Genomic DNA, 25996 nt, shown 5'->3' with positions numbered 1-25996 from the left:
TTCAACCTTCTAACACTTCAAAAGTGGTCTGAAAATGAGATTTCTTCAGAAGAAAAATGATAGTTTACGTGCTTAAAACACATCTTTTTTTTTAGCTTCAAGTCTAACATGGAAAATCGGTGGTAACACTTAAAAAAATTGGTTCTGTTATACAGTGGAAATGATTGCTTTTTGTTCAGTGTAACAGAGCATCCCTTAAAGACACTTTTGCAGGGGTAAATATTTACCTGTAGAAGAAACAAGAGCTTCTAAAACCTCTTACTACTACTAGAAGTTGTGATGCAAGGGAAATAAATAGTATACATAGAGGACAGAGGACAGCACTAACAAACACATACATATCTGCAACGCACTGCTACTGAACACAAAGGCACATACTACGTACCGCATTGCCCATCATGGTGTAGGACTTCCCAGATCCAGTCTGTCCATATGCAAAGACACAGGCATTATAACCTTCAAAAGCAGATTTTAGCACGTCTGTACCAAGATTTTTGAAAACCTAAAAACAAAGGATATTTTTCTGTTGTCAGTCCAGCACAGCAAATGTTAAACAATCACAGTAAGCTACCATGTCATAAGCCAGTATCCAATTGGCATCACCCAATAATATTTACTGTGACAAAAAAGAATTACTACTAACCAAACTGCTAAATGTTTCTATTGTAGTTAGTTTACAGCCAAACAGCACTGTATTTCTTACTTCTTTTTCTGTGAGAGATCCACGTGACTTACAGTAGTACAAAGAAATAAACACTATTCCTTCTGCAGCTCTCTTTGCTTTCAGCTCATCTCAGATATGTCTTTCACTTTCCCTTACTGTTAATATCTGTTTATCTTTTGCAACTCTGTCAACTCCCTGTGCTCTGCAAATATCTGTCTTGGTCTCAAATAGGTGTTTATCAATCCTGATAGCACTTCTGCATGGTGGGCTTTTTGGCACAAGTCTAGGAAGAAAATGGCCCTGTTATTGTATAAGTAACTTTTAAGTATTATTTCTAGGCAAACGTGGCAATGTTGTCTACAATGTTAAGCGACCCTCTTTTCTCTGCTAGCCTTTTAACACAACCATTTGCCTCAGAAACCTATGATCCACCCTCCATATCACACAGTATAGAAGGTCCATTCTCACCTAGTTCAGCTCTCACCAGGTGTCTTCAACTCCTTTTTCTGCAGCACTGCCTCCAGCTTCCCCCCTCATGTTCCTGACCATTCATTATCATTACCTTTCATTTCCACCCATGCCCTCACTGGCCCAAGTAACACACAGTGCAATGAAAACATTAATACGGATCTCCCAATCCGTAAATGAATTTCAGAAAAATCTCACAGATGATTTGTCTATCGCTCATCCACACACATGGTTTAAAGTCATTATTAATGGTACACACACATACCCACACTGTAATCATGCCACTCCTTATAGAGGAACACCGAGTAACTCCTTAATCATTGATGCTGAGTTGCAAGCCAGCCTATATAATACTTAACTTGATCTTCCCTTGAGCATAGAAGCTACTACGTTGTAATCAGTAATACCTGTCTAATAGGAAGAGCACAAGGATCAGCCAAAGCACAATTTTCCTTTCTCTTGTCATCTGAAAAGCAGCACCTCAGTGCAGTTCCCTCTCCTGAGTACTTGCTACATTGATTTTTCCCTTTCATCCCTTTCTCTATAGCCATTTTTTTTTTCCTCACCAGCTGGATTAAGCCTTTATGCATTACTGTTTGGACTGGAGCTCTCATGAAATTCCCACCTGCATTTACATCCTGCAGCCCTTTCAGGACTGAGCCATAAGCCCTCCAGGGCTCATAGACTACCATTAACTGCCTTCCTGCGATCAAAAAAAAGCATAAAATCATTATTTCCACACAATAGTTCTCCCCATGCATTCTTTACTCACAGCAAACATTCAAATGTTTTTTATGTTTTTTCCCTCTCCACAATGTTTGTGGGCTTTCCTCAACACTGGGCTTCATAAAGATGTACTGCACTATTCTTATCCGCTCCTACCCAGAAAATTAGCATTTGTTCCTTGCTGCATCGTGAGAAAAAGCCTCCCTTCTGTTTTCTAACCACGCTGATAAAGGTTTCCAGTACAATCATAGAATCACCAGTGTTGGAAAAGACCTCCAAAATCATCCAGTCCAACTACTGACCTGAATCTCCCCTTGTCCAACTTGAAGCCATAAATTGAGGTCAGCAACTTTCTTCTTTCTCGTCATTCTAGATGATTTTTAATGGGAGCCACATGTGTCAGCTCAGCTTTATGTATTTTCCCTGTTAAGAATCTGTGTATACCCGGCTTAACAATTTGGGGCAGTACATCAGGCAGCCGGTTACAGACAGCATGGTCTGAACACAGACTTAATGCACAGGTTAGAAGGAAATACACTGTTAGGATTTAATTTCTTCGGGACAAATGACTGCAATAGTGCTTTGTCACAAAAGGTCAGTAAGCCCACCAAAATTCTATTTGTTACATTCATGTGAATACAAAATAAGTAGCTGGATGGCAGACCGCCACTCCCACTCTAATTTTTGAATACGAAAGCGTATTTTACATCTACAAGGCATATTAATGGAGCATGTCACATTAGACAGAATTCCATGTATTATTTCTCTGCCATTCAAATGGAAAAACACAACGGTCACGAACAAAGCACACTACCAACAATCAAGATCAATTTTATTCCACGGCAAAACGAACGTGAACGAAGGCACCCTTCTTCTATGCCACTGGTGCAGTAAACTGGAAACTCTGCAGCAACTCGATAAGAGCTTAACTACAAAGCCTTCCAATTAAACGTGGGATGAATCACACAACCAAAACAATAGCTTGAGCAGCTTTTGTTTTAGAAAATGCACTCCCATTGTTCAAACCTCCCTTTTGTTTTCACACATTATAATTACCATGCTTGATACAGGGATGACAACTTCTTTGAGACTGAATAACAGAAGTTGTACGTGCCAGTAAGGACCAAGGAGGCAGAGCCTGGCATCATGGGACACACTGTGACAGCAGAATACTGAACATGGACATCTAGGCTGTGTTTAGGATTTATTCTAGCATCCTACTACTATGCACCATAAAGCTCACAGAGTTTAAAATAATCACTGTTCAAGGCTGCTGCAACTATCCCTACATAGGTATATTTTTCCTTAAGTTACTAAACTTCCCACTACAAACTTGAGTTCAATTGTTGCATTCAAACATGCTTCTCAAATGCCCAGCAACACTAAAGCAATTAAGATACTTTTACATCAATTTCAAATACATGTATACTGTGTCACTTAATAAAGTTTAAGAATGTGTTCTAATGCCCAGATTATGCACCACTGCCTTTATAACTTTATGAAGCAAATAACATTCTGGAAAATAAGATCATCTCCTGCTTATTCTAATGCTTGAAGAGAAATGTCAAGTATACATTCCTAATCAAGCAGATTAGTCACCGTTCTTTTAAATATTTTAAATTGGCTTCAACTTCTTGCTTCCTCTTCTTAGTTCAATTCTGAGGCTTATTAGGATTAGCCATACCAATATCCCTGAATTTGGGAATTACAGAATAGGTAAGACACAGACCAGAAAGGTGTGCAGTCATCTGACTTACAGCACATTCAGAAGCAAACCCTTATGTTACCTTACGGGGAAAGAAAGATTCAGATATTGAGCTTATATTCCCCATATTCCACAAACCAAAAGAGAAGATAATAATAACCAAACACTCAAAATTCACTCAATAAATATATTTGGAAATGTGAAATCGTAAAGAGGTTCCATGTCCACGTGAAATGCTGGTCAGGGCAGGCCAACCTGTTCTAAACTGCATATCGTTTGAAGTTAGACTTTCTAATCTATGTATGTTTCTATTCTATGTGCAGGAAGAAAGGCATTATTGTTCTTTCCTAAGCTGAATACTCAAGGGACAAGAAGGAAGAATCTACAACAAGCAGGTCCTTCAGTGTGTACCAAATATATTTTGGGGCAAAAGAACACTTCAACTAGCAAAGAATGATTCTGTCTAACTGAATTAGAGATATATGCTTGCTTCTCTAAAGTGATTTTTTCCATAAACCTTTTCCAAAACAAATCTAACGCCTCCTTTCACAAAGCAGCTCAGAGAAGCTGTCTAGCTTGACCTTACAAGACAAACCAGACAAGAGAAGGCATTTAGCCCGCTGTATTAGAAAACACAGCGTTTAACCATGTTAAATAAGTTAGAAAACAAGCCAAAAAAAAAAAGTGAAAGAGGATAAGAAAACATTCAAACTCCCAGGCATGTAGGGAATTTCTAAACTATGAGGGAAGCATTTCCAGTGGAAAGAAGTTCCAATAACGCTTTCACTACGAAGTCAGAGTGGGGTGGAGGAAGGAATAAGAAACCGACTTCTTTTCAACATCTAGAAATCTTACCGTTTCTTGACAAACATAGCTGGGACTTTTACTGTCTGCAGAGAAATAGGAAAAATCATAGGTAAAGGTCTTAGTTCTTTCTCTTCCTGTATCGCCAGTAGCGCCCTCTGGTATCTATGAAAGAAAAGAAAATGAACCGGTACAATACATGCTGATGACATCGTTAAAAATGTTTTTTTAACAACTATTCTGAATGCAAATGCAACTTCAGGCTACGCACTAAGACATCTGCGATGAAGGCTAGCCTATTATTCTAACAACAGTGAAAACCACACACAGCTCAAAAGTAAGGACAGTCACATTACAAGACAGCATAGCAGGAATCCTTTGGATTTTAGCTTACTGCTCCTAACAGTATATTCTTGTCACAGTTCTTATACTTGGATTATACTAAGGGATCTTCCTACACTTATAATTAGTTGAATCCAGAGACCTTTGCACTGTAATCATCATTTCAGTCCAGAGCCCTCATTAAAACAGCACTACATACTTCTTGCTTACACTATCATCTTCTCAGGGCATGACAGTTAGTGATGCACTTCAGCAATAATCACTGCCGTTCGAATCCATCTGTCTCAACAAACTACACTGAAATTCCCTTTCGTATACTTGTCATTGGAATCTATCTTGCAAAAATCTATTTGCTTTGCATGATTTCTCCCGGCAAGAGAAACGTTAAAATAGAAAATCAAAATGTTATAGCAAGTGATGGGTACTTTGCGTTCAGTTCATTTACATGGGAATTCCGGGAGACTGCTTCTACAGATAAACTGAAGGTTTAATAGCTACTGGGCATGTACTTCTACTGTAGGCTTTCATCTTTCAGCTAAGTAACACTCATGGCAATAAACTTAAGAGATACAGCCTGCAAACTGGTTATCAAACAGCTGCAGTACAGCAAGTCATACAGTGACCCCTAAGGATTACTTCAAAATTCAAAAACTAAGGGCTGTTCCCCATAATGTAGTAAGCAGCACTGTTGCATGCAGTCATATCTGGGCAGCTATTTGGTTAGCACTTCCTCCTTCAAATTGTTTACTCACCTTCAAGTTTGTGATTGTCGTTTTATTTTTCTCCATTGAAATAATAAACTTAGCATTGAGATCTTTCTCCCTGAAAATACAAGAAAAGCTTGAGTACATTAAATAAAACATGATCATCCGCAGTCACATTTTCATTCAATAAGTTTCTTGCCACAGTCAATTAATCAAGTGAATCTATTTTTAATTGCTGCAAGAAATGTTTATTTATTGCTATGGGATAAATCTGAAGTACTTGGGCTTGCCTCCAAGTCCAGATCCCTTCATCTAGAAGCAGAAAGGTGGCTTGGGGAAAACAGCTTCAGAAGTACAACTCCACAAGTCAGCTACGTGGTGGGTTCTTAATTTGAAGATCCAAAGCCCCATGAAGTCAATTAAGTGGCTCTGAAGTTTCAAAACATAACGCCGTAAGATGAACCTCAGCTGTAACCACCCCCCTATTGGTAGCAATGACCATCCATCCATATGGCCCAAGTAGCAGGGACTCAGTCTTACACCCACAACACACTCATGTTTTAAGCTCACTTAGAAGTGGGGTACCCAAGATAACCCAAGATATTTTGAGAACGTGATGCTCGGCAGCACAGGTGAGATGCTCTGCTACCAAGGGTTTGCTGCCTCTCAGAAAGAAACACAGCCCACTTCCACAGCAGTGATATCATGCATGTACACCTGTGTCACAAGTGTTTGTTTTCAAAAGCATCACATAAAATGTTAGCTCAGCATCTAACACCTGCATATCTCAATTTGCTTCCTAGAGATGGGATTTTTTCATACCTAACCAAAGGAGCAGCACAGGCACCTTGAGCATATCTCCTGCCCACACACAAAAAGAACAGAAACAAAAGGACCGCTGTGTATCATGTACGACCTGGCTCTCTAAATGCTAACAGCACCATGACAAACCCAAAGGAAGCAAAGGGCTTTAAAGCACTAATGTGAGCTTTACCACAACTCACAGTACCTCAGAAACCACTGGATACACACTTACACCAAATGAAATGGAAATCATACAATCACAGAATGGCCTGTGTTGAAAAGGACCACAATGATCATCTTGTTCCAACCCCCCTGCTATGTGCAGGGTCACCAACCAGCAGACCAGGCTGCCCAGAGCCACATGCAGCCTGGCCTTGGATGCCTCCAGGGATGGGGCATCCACAGCCTCCTTGGGCAACTTGTCACCAGTGCGCTGCCACCCTCTGTGTGAAAACCTTCCTCCTCATATCTAACCTAAACCTCCCATTTCCGTTTAAATCTATTCCCCCGTCCTGTCACTATCCATCCTTGCAAACAGCCTTTCCCCTTCTTCTTTATATGCTCCCTTCAAGTGCTGGAAGGCCATAATGAGGTCTCCCCAGAGCCTTCTTTTCTACAAGCTAAACAAGCCTAGTTCCCTCAACCCTCCCTCATAGGAGAGGAGCTCCAACCCTCTGATCATCTCAGTGGCCCTCCTCTGGACCTGCTCTCCAAGAGCTCCATGTCCTTCCTGTGCTGGGGGCCCCAGGTCTGGATGCAGCACTCCAGATGGGGCCTCACAAGAGCTGAGTAGAGGGGGACAATCACCTCCCTTTTTGTTGTGGCATTTTCCCATCTGTGGGCTGTCACCCTGTGCCCACAAACAGTTTTCCGGTAGAAATTCTTAAGAAAAGCAAAAGCCATTTTTAAAATGTACGTTCATGAATAAATATTAAGCGAATAAAAAGTGCTTACTTAAATATCAACACATTAAGTTATTTTCTAAGCTAATAAAATATATAATTGTAATAATTGCAGCTGTAATTACACAAGCGAATTTAGATCTACCATAGAAAAACATCAGAGGCATGCTTCTAGTTAATGCCTTAGTCATTTCCATGTCAACCCCAGTATCTTTTACTAAGTCTATAGTTTAGAGACTCAAATAGAACCACAGGCAACAGGGAAAGGAGCTTCCCATGGTACTTTTAACAGGAAATAGCCCTTGTTATGGCAGCAATGCAGCCCATGCACAGATACCATTCACCCCACCTCCTGAACAGCCTCTACTAGTCGCTAACTAATTGCTTAGAGAAAGTGTAATGAACAACTCAGCCCAATTAAATGGCCCAGCTTATGAAAGTGCTTCAAATAACTTTGTAAGCACATTCCTGTAGGAAGTCTGGAAGAACTACATTAGGGAACAAGTCTGTGCCTAAAACACTGCTTTCTATCCGAGCTCCTTCACACTTGAGATAAGGGGAAGCAATAAACAGGGTTTCTGCTTTCTCTCCTGGACCCAGCCAGCCCTCCACAGTACAAAACCCAACACTGCTCAGTAGTGAAAAGTGGTACAAAGTGTTTAAGTGCTAATACCAACCAATGACATTGGTTGCCCGGCCTTCTGAGAAGTCTCAAATCACTGATAATACCACTAAATGTTTTTAGAAAATAAGGATTCCGAAGCAAAGAAAAAGCGTGTCAGAAAGGACTACACACCAAAAAGAACTAAGAAAGGAAAAATCACATTTGGATTTTCATTTTGGTAGGAGAAGGTGGAAAGCAGAAACAATACAAAACAGGAATACTGATCTGAATCAATGGGGTAACCTGAAAGAAGGAAGAACTGACAGAAGAAAGCATTAAAGTCAGATGCTACAGCTTCACTTTCGTATCAGACGGATGAGTACAGTTTATTGTACACATAAAGAGTTTGAGAGGATCACATAAAAAGAAAACAAGTGCCTGCACAAAGGTAGTCACTTCCAGGCAATCATTTTCTGCAGCTCACAAGGGAACTCAACTCCCTTCAGAAAGTTGTGAACGCAAGTTCTACCACCATTAAAGGTTTGGATATCCTGCCAAAAGCACCCAGGGCTGGAAGACCCCAACTGCAGCCAGCCCAGCGCAGAGGTGCCAGCCACAAAGCAACAACACTGCCCCCAAAAGTGCATCCTCTCCTTTACGAGGCCCCAACAAGGGGCTGGCTGCCAAAACCAGTCCACAATTAAGCTTTGACAGCTTAAGAGAACTTGATTCCCCTGAAGCCTGACCTGCTTCAGGGTAGCCCGCAGGCTTTCTCTGCTGATGTTTCATGCACCACGTGGACTTCCAGGATCACGAGGGAGTGAAGTTTATAACCTGTGATCCCTTGGCTCTCAACCAAACCGCAATGTGATCCAGCAGGCAAGTTCCTTGGCGTAAATACCAGGAAATTCATCAGCTCAGCATTACCATGAGCACTCTGCTACCGCTAGATACCAGTACCAAGATATGCTTAAAAGAACTAGCATGCTTCCTTTATAATGGAATAATCTGATAAACAGTCTACTTGTACTACAGAGAAGTTACTAAACTCTATCTGAGAGGATGCAAATGAGCAAGAACTGCCTCAGCTCAAGGTGATTCTGCAGTAGTTCCATGGAAGAATCACAGACTATCCCAAGTAAGAAGGAACCCACAAAGATCTGAGAGTCCAGCTCCTGGCTATAAACAGAACCACTGCAAAAATCAAACCATATGTCTGAGAAGGATGACCAATCACTTCTTGAAAAGAAAACACAATGCAGATACCTCCAAACCAACTTTCTCTTTCCTTCTCTCACATTCCCCACCTACTGTCAGAGCAAAGACACGAGCAGTTTTGCACCTCCACGTGTATCTAATCCAAGTAAAATTCAGGCAGTATCTCCACATTTTAAAGCAACTTTCAATGACCTCCTTGCTTTACATCATTTATCTTGTCCTCCACAAGACTTTTGGCAGATCTTCCCATGGAAAGAGAGGAGTGGAATGTGTAAAAGCACTGTTATCTCAAATATAAATGAAGAAGTACTACAAAGAAGCAAAACATGTTTGGTCTTCTTCCAAGTTCATCTTTAAGGTCCTCCAGTTGAAGTTTTTATTAGTCTGGTCTGTACTATTCAGACATTAGAGCATTTATCACAGCTTATCTCATCAGAAAATCATGATATTTATACCACACTAATCTGCTGCTGTTACCATCCCATCTGTCAGGCACGACTGAGGAAAAGAACAGAAAAAAACCCACAATGCATTCCAGCCATGGGGTGGGAGGGGAAAACCAAAAAACACCGAACCAGAAGCGCCACCAATTTTCTGAAATACAGTGTTTCCAAAGACCACTTCAACACACCTCCAAGTCTGTATGGATGCAGGTACTTCCCAAACTGCTGCTGAGCATCTCTATGAGAAAACAAAAAGAGGCCCAAAAGAATCCACTCTCGGATATTCACTGTAGATATCTAATGGGCTACCTGCTGAAAAGGGTTTTCTTGGGTGATTTTGCTTTTCAACCACTGAAAAACACAGTCTGAGCACTTGTTAAAGCAGCTCAACCAAGCTCCGTGGCTTTTCTTTCTTCTTTTCTTACATTTACACCTTGGGTACAACGTTATGGATTTCCTATTTTATCACTCTGTTCACTATGAAGGTGTATTTCTGGGGTCACGATGTGAAAGCATGAGGGCTGCTTAATGACCAGGAGAATTCCAGGTAGATTTAAGTAAAAACCAAACACAACGTGTCACAAAAAGAACTTGGCTTCTTCTTGTCAGCTTGGTAACACTAACTGTACCTTGTGTGCCCTCACATCCCTTTGCATCACACAGACCAGAAGCGCTTCCCTTCATTTGAGTGTCTCCTAAAACAGAAACACTCGATTCAACCCTATGCTTCATAAAGTGTCAAACCAAGACCTCCGCTACACAAGGATGGTTTTGCTACTTTCTCAAACCGCAAGAAAAGTAAAGTTGATAGTATCAAAAACGCTACAACATTCCTATTTTTTCTTTCTGCTCTCCAGGGTTTTCTGTTATTGACTTCAATGCTTATTGAAACTTTCTTTCAAAATGCACCTTTAAAAGGCAGATAATCTTTTTTTTTACTTTGCTAGTGTGGACTGCTGGCTTAAAGTGAGATGCTCATCCCCTTCTCTGGTAGCAGTTGATAAGAAGTCAGCAAACTATGCAAGTCAGTGAACACGAGTTCTGCCACTCCAAATGGTGTTTCACAAAGCAGGTGAACCCAGAATACTAAACTTAGTGACAGAGAATGTGGAAACAGGGAAAACACTGTACATCTCATGAAACAGAGCTAGTCCCTTAGCTTACAGACCAGCAGACACATTTCATTTCTTATATGAAGGACAACGTAGATTAAATGCTTTTAGTCATAACAATAAATTTCACCCACAATATTGAAATGCAGCAGTTCAATCTCCAGCAGTACAGCTCTCCTGGAAATGAACACACTGTGTCCTTGTGCTGCCTTATGTCAAACGATAACTAGCTTTGCTTAGAACATTATGCACGCTCATGGTAATACAGTCTGGTCACTGCATTAAATCATGTACCTGACTTGCTTTTCAAGTGTGCCTTTTTAACAGGTAGAACTGACCTCCCACCAACTCAGGCCTAGTCAGTATCCACACATGCACATTTTGAATCATTAGTAACAGCTAGTTTAAAAAAGAAGTGACTGTACCCACATATCTGAGGTCAACGATCACGTAATAACCTGAAGGATATTAGCAAGATATCCTGATGGCTACTGCTCTGGTTTGCCTGCACAGATGGAGTGCCAGGCCAGATTTAGCAATGGCCTCACTCCCTTGTGGTCCTGCATAGCTGTGAGCTGTAAGTTCTGCACACAACCTCAGATGCAGAATAGTTCATTTGAATGACATCCTGGAATTTTGTCGTAATTATTATGAAAGTTTCTCTAGACTCTTGCATTTTAGTCTGTATTGCATTTTGCTTTCAATATCCTGTTTCTCCCGATTAGTTCTGCTGTTACTCCTGCCATTCCAAGTCAAACAGTATCAACTTAATTTCTTGTATACAGCAAAGCTTGATTCAAAGAAATCAGACTTCTTCCCTTTACTGGCTGCTCTTGGCTTTTGGGGCAAAGGGTCCTCTAACTAGAAATGCTGAAGTAAAAAATTGTGCCTGACCTCACTCATCTATTAACCACTCAGGTAAGCCATAGGGCTGTTCTTTGGTTACTCCTTCCCTTAACTGAGATGCACACAAGCAATCCAGGTCGAACAAGTGACTTCAGTTATCTAAGCACAAACATCTCTCAAACCTAAGCAAACAGAAACATACTGGTACACTCCATGTTTCTGCATCTCACTATGTAGCTCCATATTTACATTTGGAAAAAAGCATTCATAAATCCAATACTTGAAGTGTCTGAGTGTCCAACAGAAAGACCTTTAGTCCATCAGCAATTAAGCACTATCGCCATGTATGCTCTCCTGTTAGATAATTCTAATAATCCCTCCCTCAACAAATAACCCTGGCTTTGTATCTGCAGCTGCTGTGAGAGAAAGGACTTTGCCTGTTAGTTCAGCCTGCTGCTCACCCCAGCAACGCCCACCTTCAACAAAAAGCAGGGCCAGAAAATATTTTATTGTTTGTCTTTTTAGTGATACGACACGGATGTAACCTGATAATGCATTTGGTAATACTGAAATAAATGAACAAAGAAAAGCTATTCTAAAACCAGCTTTTGGAGTTCAAAATGCTTAAGATCATAAAGATTTGAAGGCTCAGATTGTAAATGAGGACAGCTTAACCACGTTGCTGCACATGCCCACGTTGCTGCTGTGCTCCAGCCACATCAGTGCTGGGAGGTTTTTCCTTTGGTGCTATGGAAGGCAACAGAAGAAACAAGGAGACGAATGGGAATATCCCACAGGCTTGGGAAACTTTAAAGCATTTGTATTAAGCACTGAAAAGGTCAGAAAAATGAACCCACAGAAACAGAGGCTATCTGTGGGCTTCCTGCTCTTCTGGTGGCTCATGCAAGCCACAGGAATTTACTCTTCACTAATGGGATCACAGCATGGTGCACAAACACTCAGAGCTCCTTTTGCAGCAGCCAGGTCACCTCCAGTTTTGCCATTGACCAAAGTGAAGATAAAGGTCTGCATGTGGGACTTACCCTCCCTGAACCACCTTGCTTTGGCCACGAAAATGGCAAGATGCTGTTTCAGAGACCGTGCACACAATTTAAGCCTGATCCTGCGCATAAGGCCATGCAAAAAACTCCACAAAGGAGATCAGAGGCAGAAAGCAAACACAGGAGCTACTTAAGTCACCTGTGTTTCATCTCACCTTCCTATTCACATGAAATCACATCCTATAATGACTTTCTTCAAAGGAATTAGCTCTTCCCAGATGCCTGGGCTTTCATTCCCCATGGGAGACTGGCTCTTCCACCACCTAAACTATCCCATTAGCAGTAATTCCTTAGATACAGTTTAAGCTGATACATTATTAGCATCGTTCCATTATCCCCAAGACACTATGAAGGAGCCATAACTAAATATTTAATTCTCCTTTTCAATATTTAAGCCTCGATTTGCATCTCGTAATCTATTCCAGCAGTCATAACGCAAGGTACGCATTTAGCTCGATATTTTTTGGATCAATGATTCCAGTCATTTTTGTTGATCTTTCCCAAGCACATTCAGATAATGAGGTTCCAGAAACAGAGCTTAAGAAGGTACCGACATGGGGTGCACCAGGGGAAGCACAGAAGGCAGCTTCTGTTTGGCTGTGTGATGTATTTGCGAGCAGAAGCCGAGCTGTCATCACACCACACTCATAAGCTCAAATTCATCTCCTCTAAGCTGAAAAGCTTCAAAGATTAATCGCAGAAGAAAAAGGCACAGAAATAAAAGGGAAAAACAAGGCCCAAGCCACTGATGTTCAAAAACGATGTACTTTAATACAGGTGAGAAGTTTTAAAGAAAGAACACAGGAGAGTGCTGGCATTCTTTACTGCTTGAACACAAAAGCTTCAGCTTGCTTCAGCACTGCTGACGTTTCCTATTGCGGAAAAGACTTAAGAGAGTCCAACTCGTTTTTCTAGAATATCTTGACCCGTGGCATCCCAGTTCCTAGTCAACAATCATCCCCCGTGTTCACTTCTCACTTTGGCTTACCTTCTCATCCTAGCAAAGGTCAAAGCCCCATCAGAGCCCACCCCTTCACACAGCCACACTTTATCACCTCTTTGACACATCACTCAACCAATTGTGATTTAAATTACTGAAGAGTTCCGTTTCATGCTTGCAAAGTTCTCGGCAAACTGTGAAGATAACTTTGGAATTAACTTCCCAGCCTCATGGCCACTTCTTCTTCCATTCCTACCCAGCCAGGGCTGGGCTCCATACTACAGAATCATAGAATGGCTTTAGTTGGTAGGCACCCTAAGTTCCAACCCCTCATACCACAGGCAAGGCCATCAACCTCCAGACCTGGTACTAGGCCAAATATCTAATATTTACTTGCCTTAAGCAAGAAAAAACTGAAAATACAACCATACCCCAATGCTACTACATTGATCGTAAGGATTCTGTCACCTCATTCTTGCCGCTGGTAACCCTGACTTCTCAGCCAGCCCATTGTGCTCTGCTGTGGTTCTACTTTATTTGCTTCACCAGCAAGTCCTCCAGCCTTTCCTCAGTTTTCCCAGGGTTTGCTTGCAGCCTTCCAATGCATCTTACTGCATCCCTTCCCCAGATGTGACTCCTTTACATGACTCTGAAAGGGTTCACAATGCACAGCACCTGTTTCCCAGTTCACACGGTTTCCTCAACTGCACATTCATTCCATAACTACAGACCATAGTAACAGTTCCAAACTACCATCGCTGAGGCCTCTACCATCTTTGATGGCATCCTCACATAATTACAGATGCTTGTGTCTTCTTCAGCAATTGCTAGATGGTGACACCTTCCCATCACCTTAACTTTAAGTTAAATTAAGCTTGTCACACCCACGGGGTATCATCGTGTCATTGCCAACCATTAACCATCTGCTAAGTAAATCTTCCTTTGGGTCAGCTAAAGGGTAGAGATTAAGGACAGATGACATGCACACTGTCATGCTCATTTCCCTTTTTCACCCATTACAACTCAGAAAACTCGAGTGTAATCAAGTTGCAGAATAAAGCTCTTTCTACTGGTTGCATCTCTTGAAAAGATGAAACAGTAAATAGAAAATGAAACCATCTATTTGCATGCCACACAAGCCCAAGTCCAGTTATTTTGGAGGTCCAGTCCTCTTAGCATCGACTTTACATGATCCAAGAGCTTATATCTTTATGCACTGATCCAACAGTAACATTGGAAATAGCATACTAATGATAATGTATATACGCTTACACATACATACAAACATACAGAGCTTATTTTATGGGAGAAAAAGTGAATCTAATCTGATAGAGGGTCATTAGATGAGTTCGGGGTTTTGGATGTGAAAAATGGCAAAGTGAAAAAGTCACATTCAGAACATTAGTTTATCTTGCCAAGTCAGCATCCAAGTAGATTTATATTGGATTTGGACTCTCCCCTTATAATATATATACTATATATATTATATGGGCACAGCACAGCCTCACCTATCCTCACAGGTCTTTCAGCTTGTGTCCTTCCTCACAATCTCTTCATCTTGCCTCACTCTTCCTATGTTACACTGATAGCACATACTTTGTCAAGATGCCCCATCTTCTGCATCTCAACTCAAGCAAGCACAGATAGCTAAGAAGTTTCATACGCCCCATCATCTCCTGTGTGGATCACTCCTAAACATCAAGCAGGGAAATGAAGGCTTCAGCTGGATCTTCACCGTCCCCTTCTTTATTGCAGCTGCAACTAAAAACACCCCAGTCACAAGTTTTGTGTAAAAGGAAGCAGCTTATTTTATACCTTTGCCCTTTGCATTGCTAGATTAATTTGAGCTGTTGAAAACTCTGCTATGGATACTGAGGCATGGATTGTGCAAGTAGTTATCTTTAAAAGATGGCATAATGTTGGTCCCAAACTTCCCAAGGTGAACAGTAACCAAAACTTGCGAGAGCAGAAATGCATCAATCACCTAAACTGAGCTCCACGTAACCTTCTACTCTATGAAGAATACCTACTTTTCTGCCAGCTGACAGGTTTTTAGCAATTTTACAAATACAAGGACAAATGTCATTGGCATTTTGTACTGAATTAGGGAAAGCAAAGCGTAAATGAAGACTTACTACATAATTAAACCTTCAATCTCACAACTGATTTCAAAATGGTAACTCTAAAGTCATTAGATGTCACTTTTACTACATTAGCCAGAGATACAGCATGTATGTATATATGCTGGTATAGCCGCTGCACAATGGATTTGGGATGTTAACTTCTAGAAGAATAGTCAATGACTTTGGCAACAGCACCGAAATGAACAAACTCCTTCCAGATCAAGGCAGTGAAAGAGAACAGCAAAACAAAGTCACAGCAGAAGGGAGGGAAAGAAAAATCAAAACCAAAACCAAAGCCTGTCATCCAAGCAATGGCACAGCATGCAATCTGAAAACAAACCCCTCCCTGTCACACGATTCATTCCAAGACCCGTGTTCATGACTTATTACACCATGAGCAGTACTATTACACCATACAGTGGAACTGCTCCATATGCAGGAGTTTCCCAATACCTATTCATTAACACTGTTTTCTCTAATTAAAAATGACTCATGAAATAAGCTGCACTGCATGACTAAGCTCAGACCAAACCAAAGCATATATACATGAAATCAAAGTTAACTCTCCACAGCATCACGTTAAAAACTCTGGCAACAAGCGCTGCAGAATGAACACCCAACTAGGAAGTTCCTTTCAGGTAGTAAGAAGGCCCTCTGTCTACAGAATACTGCAGCACTCATAGCAGCGACCCATACAGATAAGCACGGCTAAGAGAAGACACACACAAGGGAAAGCAGTATAAGGAAAATACTGGTGCAACCTGAGGCCAGGGGTAACGTTAAAGACTGATAAGCGTGACAGCGTTAAAGATTGATGAGAACCGTGTTTAACAGCGAGGGGCACTGATGACAAGATCACACGCTGACCCGCACCTCAGCCTCTCGGCCCCACGGGACCGGCCCAGCTGCGTGACACAACGCTTCCGTCTCCCTATCCGAGCTCCCTCCTCCCCTCTCAGGCGATCAGACCCCGCCGAGTGGAAGCCCGCACCCGGCCGGGTCCCGCGGCACTCCGGCCCGCACAGCCGCTTCTCCTCCCGAAGTTGCAGCCTCCCGCCGAGAGGAGACCCTGAAGTTCCGCGCACCGCCCGCCCAGCCCACACCGCTACCGACAGCGGTAGCGACAGCCCCGCCGCGCCCGCCCGGCACTCACCGGCGGTTCATGGGCCGCACCCGCACGGCCACCTTCACCGAGGCCATAGCGCGACGCGGCCCGGCCTCGTCCCGCCGGGGCCGAGCGCAGAGCCCGGCCTAGGCCATGTCGCTATGGCGACCCGCCCCCGCGCCGCCCTGCCCCGGCCGCTATGGGGGCAGCGCAGGGACAAACAACGGCGCCAGGCGCTGCTCCGCCCGGCCCGGCCCGGCCCCGACTCCTGCCCCGCCCCCGGCTGGCTCCGCTCTGCCGAGTGGCGGCCCCAGGGCGGCGGGGCTCTTCGAGGTGTCCGTACGCAGCTACGGAGATAGGCGTCTGCCTCTGCCTGTCCGCATAGACAACGATACCAGTGTGGTGTTGCTGCGGGTCAGACCTATCCTCTGCGTTATCTGTGGCTATCTGTGTTTTATCTAGGTAGATATCTGCAATATCAGTGAATAGTGCATGTTCCAGTGCTGGCATTAGTGCCAGTATCCGTCGATACCTGTCGCTGTCACACATCCAAAGTATCTAGAGGGAGATCTGTATCGATCAATAGTTCATAGAATCACAGAATGAATCGGGTTGCAAGAGACCTTTAAGACCATCTAGTTTCAACCCCATCCTGCTATCAGCAGGGACACCTTCCCCTAGACCAGGTTGCTTGCAGACCCACCTAGCCTGGCACTGAGCATCTCCAGGGAGGAGACATTCATAACCTCACTGGGCAACCTGTCCCAGTGTCTCACCAGGTACTGGAAATGTAATGGAAACGTATTCTTCTTCCTATAAGCAGTTTCCATTACAGATGGAAGCTGGAGCTGCTGATGCACATACACTGCATCCAGCATGAAGAAGCAAGACCTCCCAAGGCTCTCAGGACTTCTCTGTGCCCTGGTGCTACTTTGGAAATGTATTTCTCCCACCAGGCTGAGGTATGAATGCTACCACCATCCTAGTGACAGCAGTGCCAGGTTTGGTTTTATCAGCAGGACTCATTACACCCCACATGGAGGCTGTAATTGGCATCAAGAGGCTGGAAGCTTCAGAGAAGCACTGAATTGCATTTCAGTACAATTCCAATTGTAGCCAGCAAAGTAGCAGAAAATGTGGGATAGATTAATCCACTCCATAAAACTGAGCAGAATTCAGTTACATATTGCTCTGGTTAGGGATGCTCAGCATCTGCACTACTTGCCTGGCTTTAACCACCATTCACATGGAGAACAGTTTTGATCCTTGGACTCATTTCTGCCTGTGGCTTTCTCCCTTCTGATGGCGTTGTCCCTTCGTACAGCAATGAGTTAATAGTTGACTTGGAATTACTATGCTGTCAGTGACACATCCCCACACCGATTATGTAATGCCTTTTGCAAAGCCATAAAGTTAGTTACAAGAGAGGAGACCCAGGAAGAAGCCTGCCTCTTCATGGTCATGGTCCTGTGATTAAGGTGTTTGGTGGATGTTTGGAGGTGACTGAGGGTTTAGGAGAGCCATTCTATTCACAGTCTGGTTCTTATAAAACTAGCCAGAATGAATTATCTTTGAGATCTTCATGCATAAGTCATAGTTTGTAGATAACAACAAAAAAAGCAAGTGTAAAAGCATGCATATATACCCACAGAAGTACATCAACCTCTGTTCCTTAAAACCTACTGGAAAACACAGCTGTCAGTTTCTAAGTACTGACTATTTTACATTCAGAAACAGGTGGCAATGTCTGTAAACAAGAATTGGAACCAAACCCAAAGAACACATTCCCAAATATTTCTTTTCTTCCTTGGCAAAAAGTCTTTAGATGTAAACGTATCACTCAGATCTGGTCAGTGAAGCATCTTCAATCAGTGCTTTTCCTCACATTACAACAAAGTCTCTTTGCCACCTTTCTCTCTTGGTTTGGGTAACCTGTTCCACCTGCTGTAGAAATTAGGCTTGGACACAGAGATGGGATCTTTGGTGTTCTTGTGAGCCTCAGGAGACAAAGTGGGCTTCACCTAAGTCCTGACCATGGTCAGTTTAATTCATCAGACAACCATCTCTGCTTTGAACTCATTCTGATCCCACTCTAAGCAGAAACAAAAGCAAGCAGCACATGTCCTCTGCTGGATTTGCAATGGGCACGTGGTTCCTTGCTGCTTTGTTTCTTTTGCAGCTGTGCCCAAGCCAACATCACATTCGGGCACGTGTGTCCTGGCCAACTTCAACAGGCAGTGGCTGTCCCTCTGCTCACATGGAGGCTGCAGAAACTTCCTCAGATCATCCTGATGGAGCATCCAAGTGGAGTCCTCGGATGGCTGAAAAAGAAAGGATTTTGTTATATTAAAAATTAAACCAAGTGTTGCACGCATCCACACTAAACAAGTAAAATTATCCAATTTCCAGCAGGACTCAGCAGGCAATTTCAAGTAAATAAGTATCAAGCTGTCAGCTTGAAATTCTCCTTTGGATCTGTGGGTTTTAATGAGCTTTTGCCAGTGCTGGATTTTGGCATCTTCCCCCCTTGCTCCTTCCAGTGGTTGCCTTTGAGTTCTCAATGAAATGCTGGGAGCAGGGACAGCAGTCGTTCAGCCAGTCCTTCCGGCAGAGTGCTGCTGGTGGCTGAGCTCACAGTGATGCATTTGGGGCAACTTGGGATGGTCACCCAGAGCTGCAGCAGCTCAGGAGAGCAGAGGACAATGGCAGCACCTGGTGCAGGTGGGCATCCCTGCTCCCTCTTATCTGCCAGCAAGGCCTGGAAGATGGGAACAAAGGAATTTCTGCTGAGATCCCAGAGCCAAAAGCTGTCATTCCAAGGAGAGCTGACTCAGTCCCTTTGGATTTGAGCTGTCACTCCAGAAAGAGCTGACTCAACCACTTTGGACTTATAAGTAAGTTTGTACTACCATTGGAAATTGTCACCGTGGTCACCATCATTGCCAACAGAGCAACAACACCTGACGACCCACCACTACTGAAGACCAATGACTGAACTATAAACTATGCTGGATCCGTGGTGGTGACTATCTCCCTCTCGCTTCCTACAAAGACTCCTTGCTCCTATTTCCTACCTTTTCTCTTGCCCTTTTCCCCTTTCCCATCACCCTACACTGAAATAGTGTCCATCCTCCCCTTCCCCATCTCCCTGATTAAGATTTGTAATAAACTGGTCAGACCAACATTGGAACCATTGTTTCTTAGTCTCATGCTGGATATACATATATCAAAGAACCTCCTCTTCCTCCTACAGATTGAAGCGAGACACTGTGTTTGCAATAATGATAACAGCAGAACAGAACTTCTCTCAAACATAGCAAACCTCCACCTAGAACCAGCTCATGGCTCACCCAGCAGCTGGATGTAGGTGGCTAATGCCATCTTCCCTCCCATGTTGTCCCTTACCGAGAACCTCATGCCCATCACTGGTGTTGGGAGCTGCAGCAAGATGCATTTGCACTGGGAGTTTGGGTTCCTGGAGCAGAGATTCCTTCCTCCAGCTTCCCACATTGAGCATCAAGTGCGAACCCTCTTTTGGACAGAAGAAGGAACAATTTGTAGATAACTTTTGAATTTCGTCATCTGGGGGAATTAATTAAACCTGGATGAAGCACCCGTTCAGTCTGCTGGATACACAGCACTATTGTCAAGTGTTGTTAGACTGAGCAAGAGCTGAATCAGAACAGCTCTGGCCAAAGCTCAGAGCTGAACCAAGAAGCCGCAGGTCTGCCTCCTTGCTCCTTCGATCTACTGCTAATTGCTTCGTTAGTGCTCCTGTGAATTGATTTTCCTGTTGCTGCATTTTCCACCCACCTTTAGTTTCAAAGCATTTTAAACATACTTCATGTGGGAATAATCAAATAAGGTACAACAAAACGCGCTGCTTATATCCAAATATATTTGATAGGAGCCACTTCCACCTGTGCTATGCAATCATCACCATGAAGACAAAAGCACTTAATTTCTGTTTTAGAACACAAAGGAGAGATGTTCTCACACAACAGGAAAAGTGTGTCCTACACAGAAACTTTTCGCATTATGAAGAGCACTCGTGAGTTTCACAGTTTTACATTGCAGCATTTCAAAGGTATTGTCGGCTTCTCCGAAATGAGGTTGGTTTTGTCCCCTCTTGTTTCACTTTCAGTTAAGGAGCATGACAAGAAAAAGTACGGTACATAGAAGCAGAAATGAAGAGTAAGTGGTTGTAGTTGACATTTAATTTCTGCACAGTTGGAAAGAGAAATGAGTCTGTCTATTGTTGCATCCATTATTTTTCCCAGCCATCCAAGAACACGGCAATTTGTTGTTTCTTTATTAAGTACAATAGGGAGATGTTCTGATAATTTTTTCCTTAGCAAGTTCTTATTATTTACAGCTCATGTACGGTGGCAGCCTCTGAGCTCTCTCCTTTGCTGTGTTTTCTGTTATATCACTCAATTAACACAGAGACAATCTGTTATGTCAAAAAGGTAACACGACAGCGCTTGATAAGCAAGCAAGCCACAGAAAGCTCTAATAACTTCTAATGAATTATCACAATGCTGTGTTCTGAGATGTTCTCTCTCTGGCACTCCAAGATTTACACGGTGCATTAACACACAAACTGTCTCTGGTTGGTGCTGCTGAGATTAGGAAGTGTCACTGCTTGGTGTCAGAAACAGCTGCACACCTCACGGCTTTCCTCACAGAGACTGCAAAAACAACAACTGTGAAATAGCATTTCTAAATAGGAGAAATTCTTCCATTTGTCTCCATTTTACCCTGTCAGCAGGAGAGAGAAGCTGCAAGGAGCACTGTGCTCTGCTTGCTGCTTGGTTTCCAGGTTTAGGGCAAGAGAGGGTTCATCATGTTCCATCCCTGGGAAGCAACAGGCTGCAGATGTGTGGAAGAGACTAAACAGCATGAGAAGCTCTCTGGAGGCCAGAGATGGGTTGGCTGACGTCATACAGAAAGTAATAATTAAGCTTTCATTCTGTGTTTCTGATGCCATTTCTGTTGCTTCCCATGGCAAAGCTCTTCCTCTTCCTACAACAGCTTGGGATGCGAATTAGTGAGCAGCTTCTACTGTGGGCTGAGGAGAACCGATGATGAATGGCACTTGAGTCTGCACACGAAGTATAGCTGCATGAATCTCTTTCTTCATTGGCTCCCTCATCTTTATCAGCTACTGGAATTCCAGTGGAAATTAAAGTTACTATTATTATAGCCAAACAACAGCAACAACAGAACTTAGGAAAATACAAATGGATATGAAGCCCGAAGCAAAACTCTAAAAATCATCGAGCAATCTTGTATTGACTTCAGAACAATTTTAATCGGTATCTATAGGGGCAGACAGACAAATGTATTCTTGGAATAATGTTCCCTGAGAAAACACTTTGAGGATTTGGATAAGCCAACTTTGCTGAGAAACAGATTGCTCTGGTTAGTATAGAGCACATTTATTTCCTAATATGCTATTCTATGTGAAGTCTTGTTGTATTTAGTGTTAAGATTAGGATCAGTGGAAAAATAGACTGAGTCCGGGTCAGCCTTCAGAAGAAGATAAGGCCTTATCTGCAACCCCCAGGGAGAGAGCTGGAGCAGGTCTGAACTGCTGAATATGCTAATATTCATAAGAAAACTATTTCAGGAGGTACTTCAAAGACAACACATACATCTTCAAAGGATCTACAGATTCCGCTCAATTGGAATGAAATATTTAGGCACTCTGGAAAAGCCATTTTCCTGATACTTGCTCATGAAAAATAAACATAACCGGCTTTCTAATAAGGCTCGGAGCAAGCATTAGCAAGCCAAGTCTGCTGCCCAGTGGGAGAGCGAGAGAGTCACGCTGAGAATTTCAAGGGGCAAAAGAGAAGGCAAAAACATAAATAGCAAACAGAGGCAGGCGTGTGATGACAGATTGCTACCTGGGGCCTGGAAGGGCAGGCGGTCTCTTTCTGAAGAAAGAAACACATGGGAAGCACTGGTGCGAGAAGAGCCACAGCCTGATGAATACAAGCTGTGTTCCTGTGCGGGGTGGACAGGGGGGATTCAGCCCACTGGTGGCACATCACAAGCAGCCTATTGCTTGCATCCAGACCAGCAGTTCCTGCCAGACCCCTGGAGATGTATAGAACTGACTCTGCTTATTTTTCCTCTATAAGATAAAATAAACTTAATCTTGCCATTGGCTTCAAAGGATGGATTTGCTAAGAGGGAAGGACTGCAGGACATGGCCTCTTCTGAAGAGCAGCCAGATGGATGGAGTTTGGTGTGCTCTCCAGAATCCCTGTCCAAGTTGCTTCAGCTGCAGACAGACCCCCACAATGTGCAGGCCTTCATGAAGCTCTAGTGTGTGTCCAGTGAAGGGCAGTGGGGCTGTGAGGGGTCTGGAGCACAAGTGTGATGGGGAACAGCTGAGGGAAGCGGGGCTGTGCAGTGTGGAGAAGAGGAGGCTCAGGGGAGACCTGATGGCTCTCTGCAATGACCTGAAAAGAGGCTGTGTGAGGTGGGGTTGGCCTCTGCTCCCAGGGAACAGCCATGGGACGAGAGGGGATGGCCTCATGTTGTGCCAGGGGAGGTTCAGGTTGGCTGTTAGGAAATACAGGCTGCCCACAGAGTGATGGGGTCACCATCCCTGGAGCTGTTCCAGAGCTGTAGAGATGTGTCTCTGAGGAATGCGGTCAGTGGGCACGGTGGGGTTGGGTTGGGCTTAGGACTACATAATCTTAGAGGTCTTTTCCAACCTTAATGATTCTATGGTGTGCCAAGGTGCCAAGCCTGCAATAGCCCTTTGAGATGACTGTCAGTGACTCCTCATCGTTCAGTCATGCAAAAGGGATTTCGTACACCATCCATGAGCAGCAGTGGAGATCTGCAGACACGTTTATGTGACAGCTCTCCCAGAAAGAACAGATTTGGAGAATGGTGTGTATTTAAAAGCAAACAAACAAACAAAAGTGTTTGGAAGAGAATACAGCAAGAAGCTAAACACCAGGACAGCAGAAAGATTTTTTCCTTCCATGTTGCCAGTGTTACCTGGTCCCAGTTCCCTTTAGAAACAGCCCTTACTATGCATGAACTGCTTAGTTATCAAGCAATTCTTCAGCTTGCACGTGAATTATTTTTTAATAATATCTGCAAAGGATATTAGGTAATGCCTGCAGTAATTTGCACTCAGATCAAGTCAAATGAAGTATTCTAATGAAACTGCAGCTTGTAATTTTTGCTTCATTGTGCTTCTTCAATGTGATAAAATTAGATTAGGATCACACAAAGCAGAACACGAAAAACAGGCTTTGTGTGTCAGTAATTGCGTGCAGACGATGTCTCAGACATGAATGAGAAGCACGCACATCCAGAACAAATGCATCATCTATTCTCCCTCTAGTGGCCAATGTTTTCCTTCTTTGGGAAAAATAAATAAATAAAATAAATCAAAAAGAAAAAGAGCAAAGAATGGTTAAAACCGTTCTTAGCGAGTTGATCCTACTCCTCTGCTTAGTGCCTCACTGACTGATGTACCATTGCTGGTCAGTGCACTGAGATCTCATATTCTCATGCATGAGCTCCACCAAGAATCATCTGTTTCAAAACCACGGCCAAAATGATTTTGTTGGAGAGAGGCCAGCTGCATTTCAACTCTCTGAACTATGGATCCAACAAGGAAGCTCTGAAAACATTTCTGCTCTGCCATATAATAACTACATTAAAGAGTCACCACTCTTCACTAGAGTCTCAGACAGAAGAAAAACTTAAGATACAAACTGATTTTCTCTTTCAATTGCTTTGTCTTCCTACGTTTGATATGAGAAGCAGTGCTACCATTATTCCAAGTAACATCACTTTCTTGAGTGGCAAAAGTCTTGTATAAACAATAAAACACTACTAGAGTATTTTGGTAATACTTGCCTGTACTAAAAACCAGTGACAGCTTTTGTGTTGGCTCTGAGAAGTATCATTGCTGCTACAATGGTGGAGGCACATTTAGAAAATTTACATGGGATGTTGCTGTACACATACTTTCAGATGATAAGCACTGCTGTAGGGAAATGATGTTTCTCCTGCTTGCCTTGGGATAAATATGGTAATATTATTATGGGCAATAACAATTTATGCTGCCACATAAAACGTCCGGAGCACCCACTCAGAAAAGACAGAAAGCCCATTGCAGGAGTGGTGTTGCAGCACAGCATTTCCTGTGCAATGAACTCAGCCCAAGTAGGGACGGGTGGTGAAGACAAGTGGAAAGGAGATACCACAGTAAAAGAGGAGAGACTAACAAGCACATGAGAACACAGTAAGTGCAGAGGCTAACAAGCATATGAGAACAGAGGTTTTACACACCAAGGAGCATCCCCCTGCTGCCCTCCATCTTATCCCTCCCTTGGCTAAAGAGGAGCAAGAGGCTGACAGCATCACAGCATGCATGCATCTAGCCCACGTACCTGCCCAGTCTGGCGTACTATGGAAAACGTGTCCTGCCTCTGAACAAAAAGCTGCCTGCTCATGTATGAAATTGATTCCAGTAAGCCAGTAAAGTACTGAAATTTAAGTCAGTGCAATTTTGAGGTGTATTTACTATTTAAAGGCTGAAATGAAACACCTTGTAACAAGGTGTAGTTGGAAGACACGTTGCTAATCCCACATGGAAAAGCCGCAGTAATCAGGATGCTCCTGCATGCTGGTAGCCAAGGAGAGGCAGTCTGCTCTATTCTGGATCCAAACAACCCTCTGTGGTGACGCTGCATTCCTAGAACCCATAGCAAGGCAGGGTGATGTAACTGAAGGGCCAGGTTCAAAGTGAACACTGGAAATGGGGAGACAAAAATAAGGGTGACTGGGCAACTCTGTAGCAGGCAGTGTGTGCATGGCCTATCATACCATAGAATTCAGCACAGCAAGTAGTTCTATACACATCAAGGTAGATGCACTCCTGCTGGTGTGGGACCCTCTAACAAGTTTTAACATGGCTGATAGAGCCAATTAAATAAAGGAGGGATTTGCACCTAAAGTCGGGATTCTTAGTAGCCTAGCAGATGTCAGGGAAGCCCTGGACAGTGACAGCTCTTGCAAGCTAAAAAAAGGATCAGAACATTCAAACACTGCTTCTAATATAGCCCTATCTTACCTGTTGGTTATCAGATGCCTCTTTGACAATCGTAATTGGCTTGGTCACTCCATCACAGATATTTTCCATTCGCCACAAAGTCAGTGCAAGGCTGGAGTTGTCTCCCTGAGGAAAGACATCCGCCCCATAGCATGAAATGGAGCGACACAGCAAGAAAGCATTTGCCCTGAGAGAGAAGCAGCAGCTACATCCATAACATATTCCACAGTGCCATGGGTATTCCAGGGAACCGTCTCACTTCTCACTTTCCCCCTGAAGCTGTTCAGATTTGGCCTCTAACACAAGGTCAAACACAACGCTTTGGGTCGGT

At 43.2% G+C, this 25996-nt stretch overlaps 1 protein-coding gene across 4 annotated transcripts in view; it reads right to left on the bottom strand.

Annotated features, from left to right (window-relative positions):
• KIF16B (kinesin family member 16B) overlaps positions 1-16757 on the bottom strand; it is a 126449-nt gene extending 109692 nt beyond the window's left edge. For all 4 annotated transcript variants that reach the window (XM_072333335.1, XM_072333336.1, XM_072333337.1 and 1 more), the window contains exons 1-4: positions 16620-16757; positions 5462-5531; positions 4419-4532; positions 386-502 (exon numbers count right to left, since the gene is read on the bottom strand). In XM_072333335.1, the coding sequence (XP_072189436.1) occupies positions 386-502; positions 4419-4532; positions 5462-5531; positions 16620-16666 (348 nt within the window). In that variant the 5' untranslated portion in view covers positions 16667-16757. The remainder of the gene's footprint in view (positions 1-385; positions 503-4418; positions 4533-5461; positions 5532-16619) is intronic.
• Between the last annotated feature and the right edge of the window lie 9239 nt (positions 16758-25996).

The sequence above is a fragment of the Excalfactoria chinensis genome, chromosome 3 (assembly GCF_039878825.1).
Source record: "Excalfactoria chinensis isolate bCotChi1 chromosome 3, bCotChi1.hap2, whole genome shotgun sequence".
NCBI lineage: Eukaryota > Metazoa > Chordata > Aves > Galliformes > Phasianidae > Excalfactoria > Excalfactoria chinensis.
This window is presented reverse-complemented; position numbering and strand designations above follow the sequence as displayed.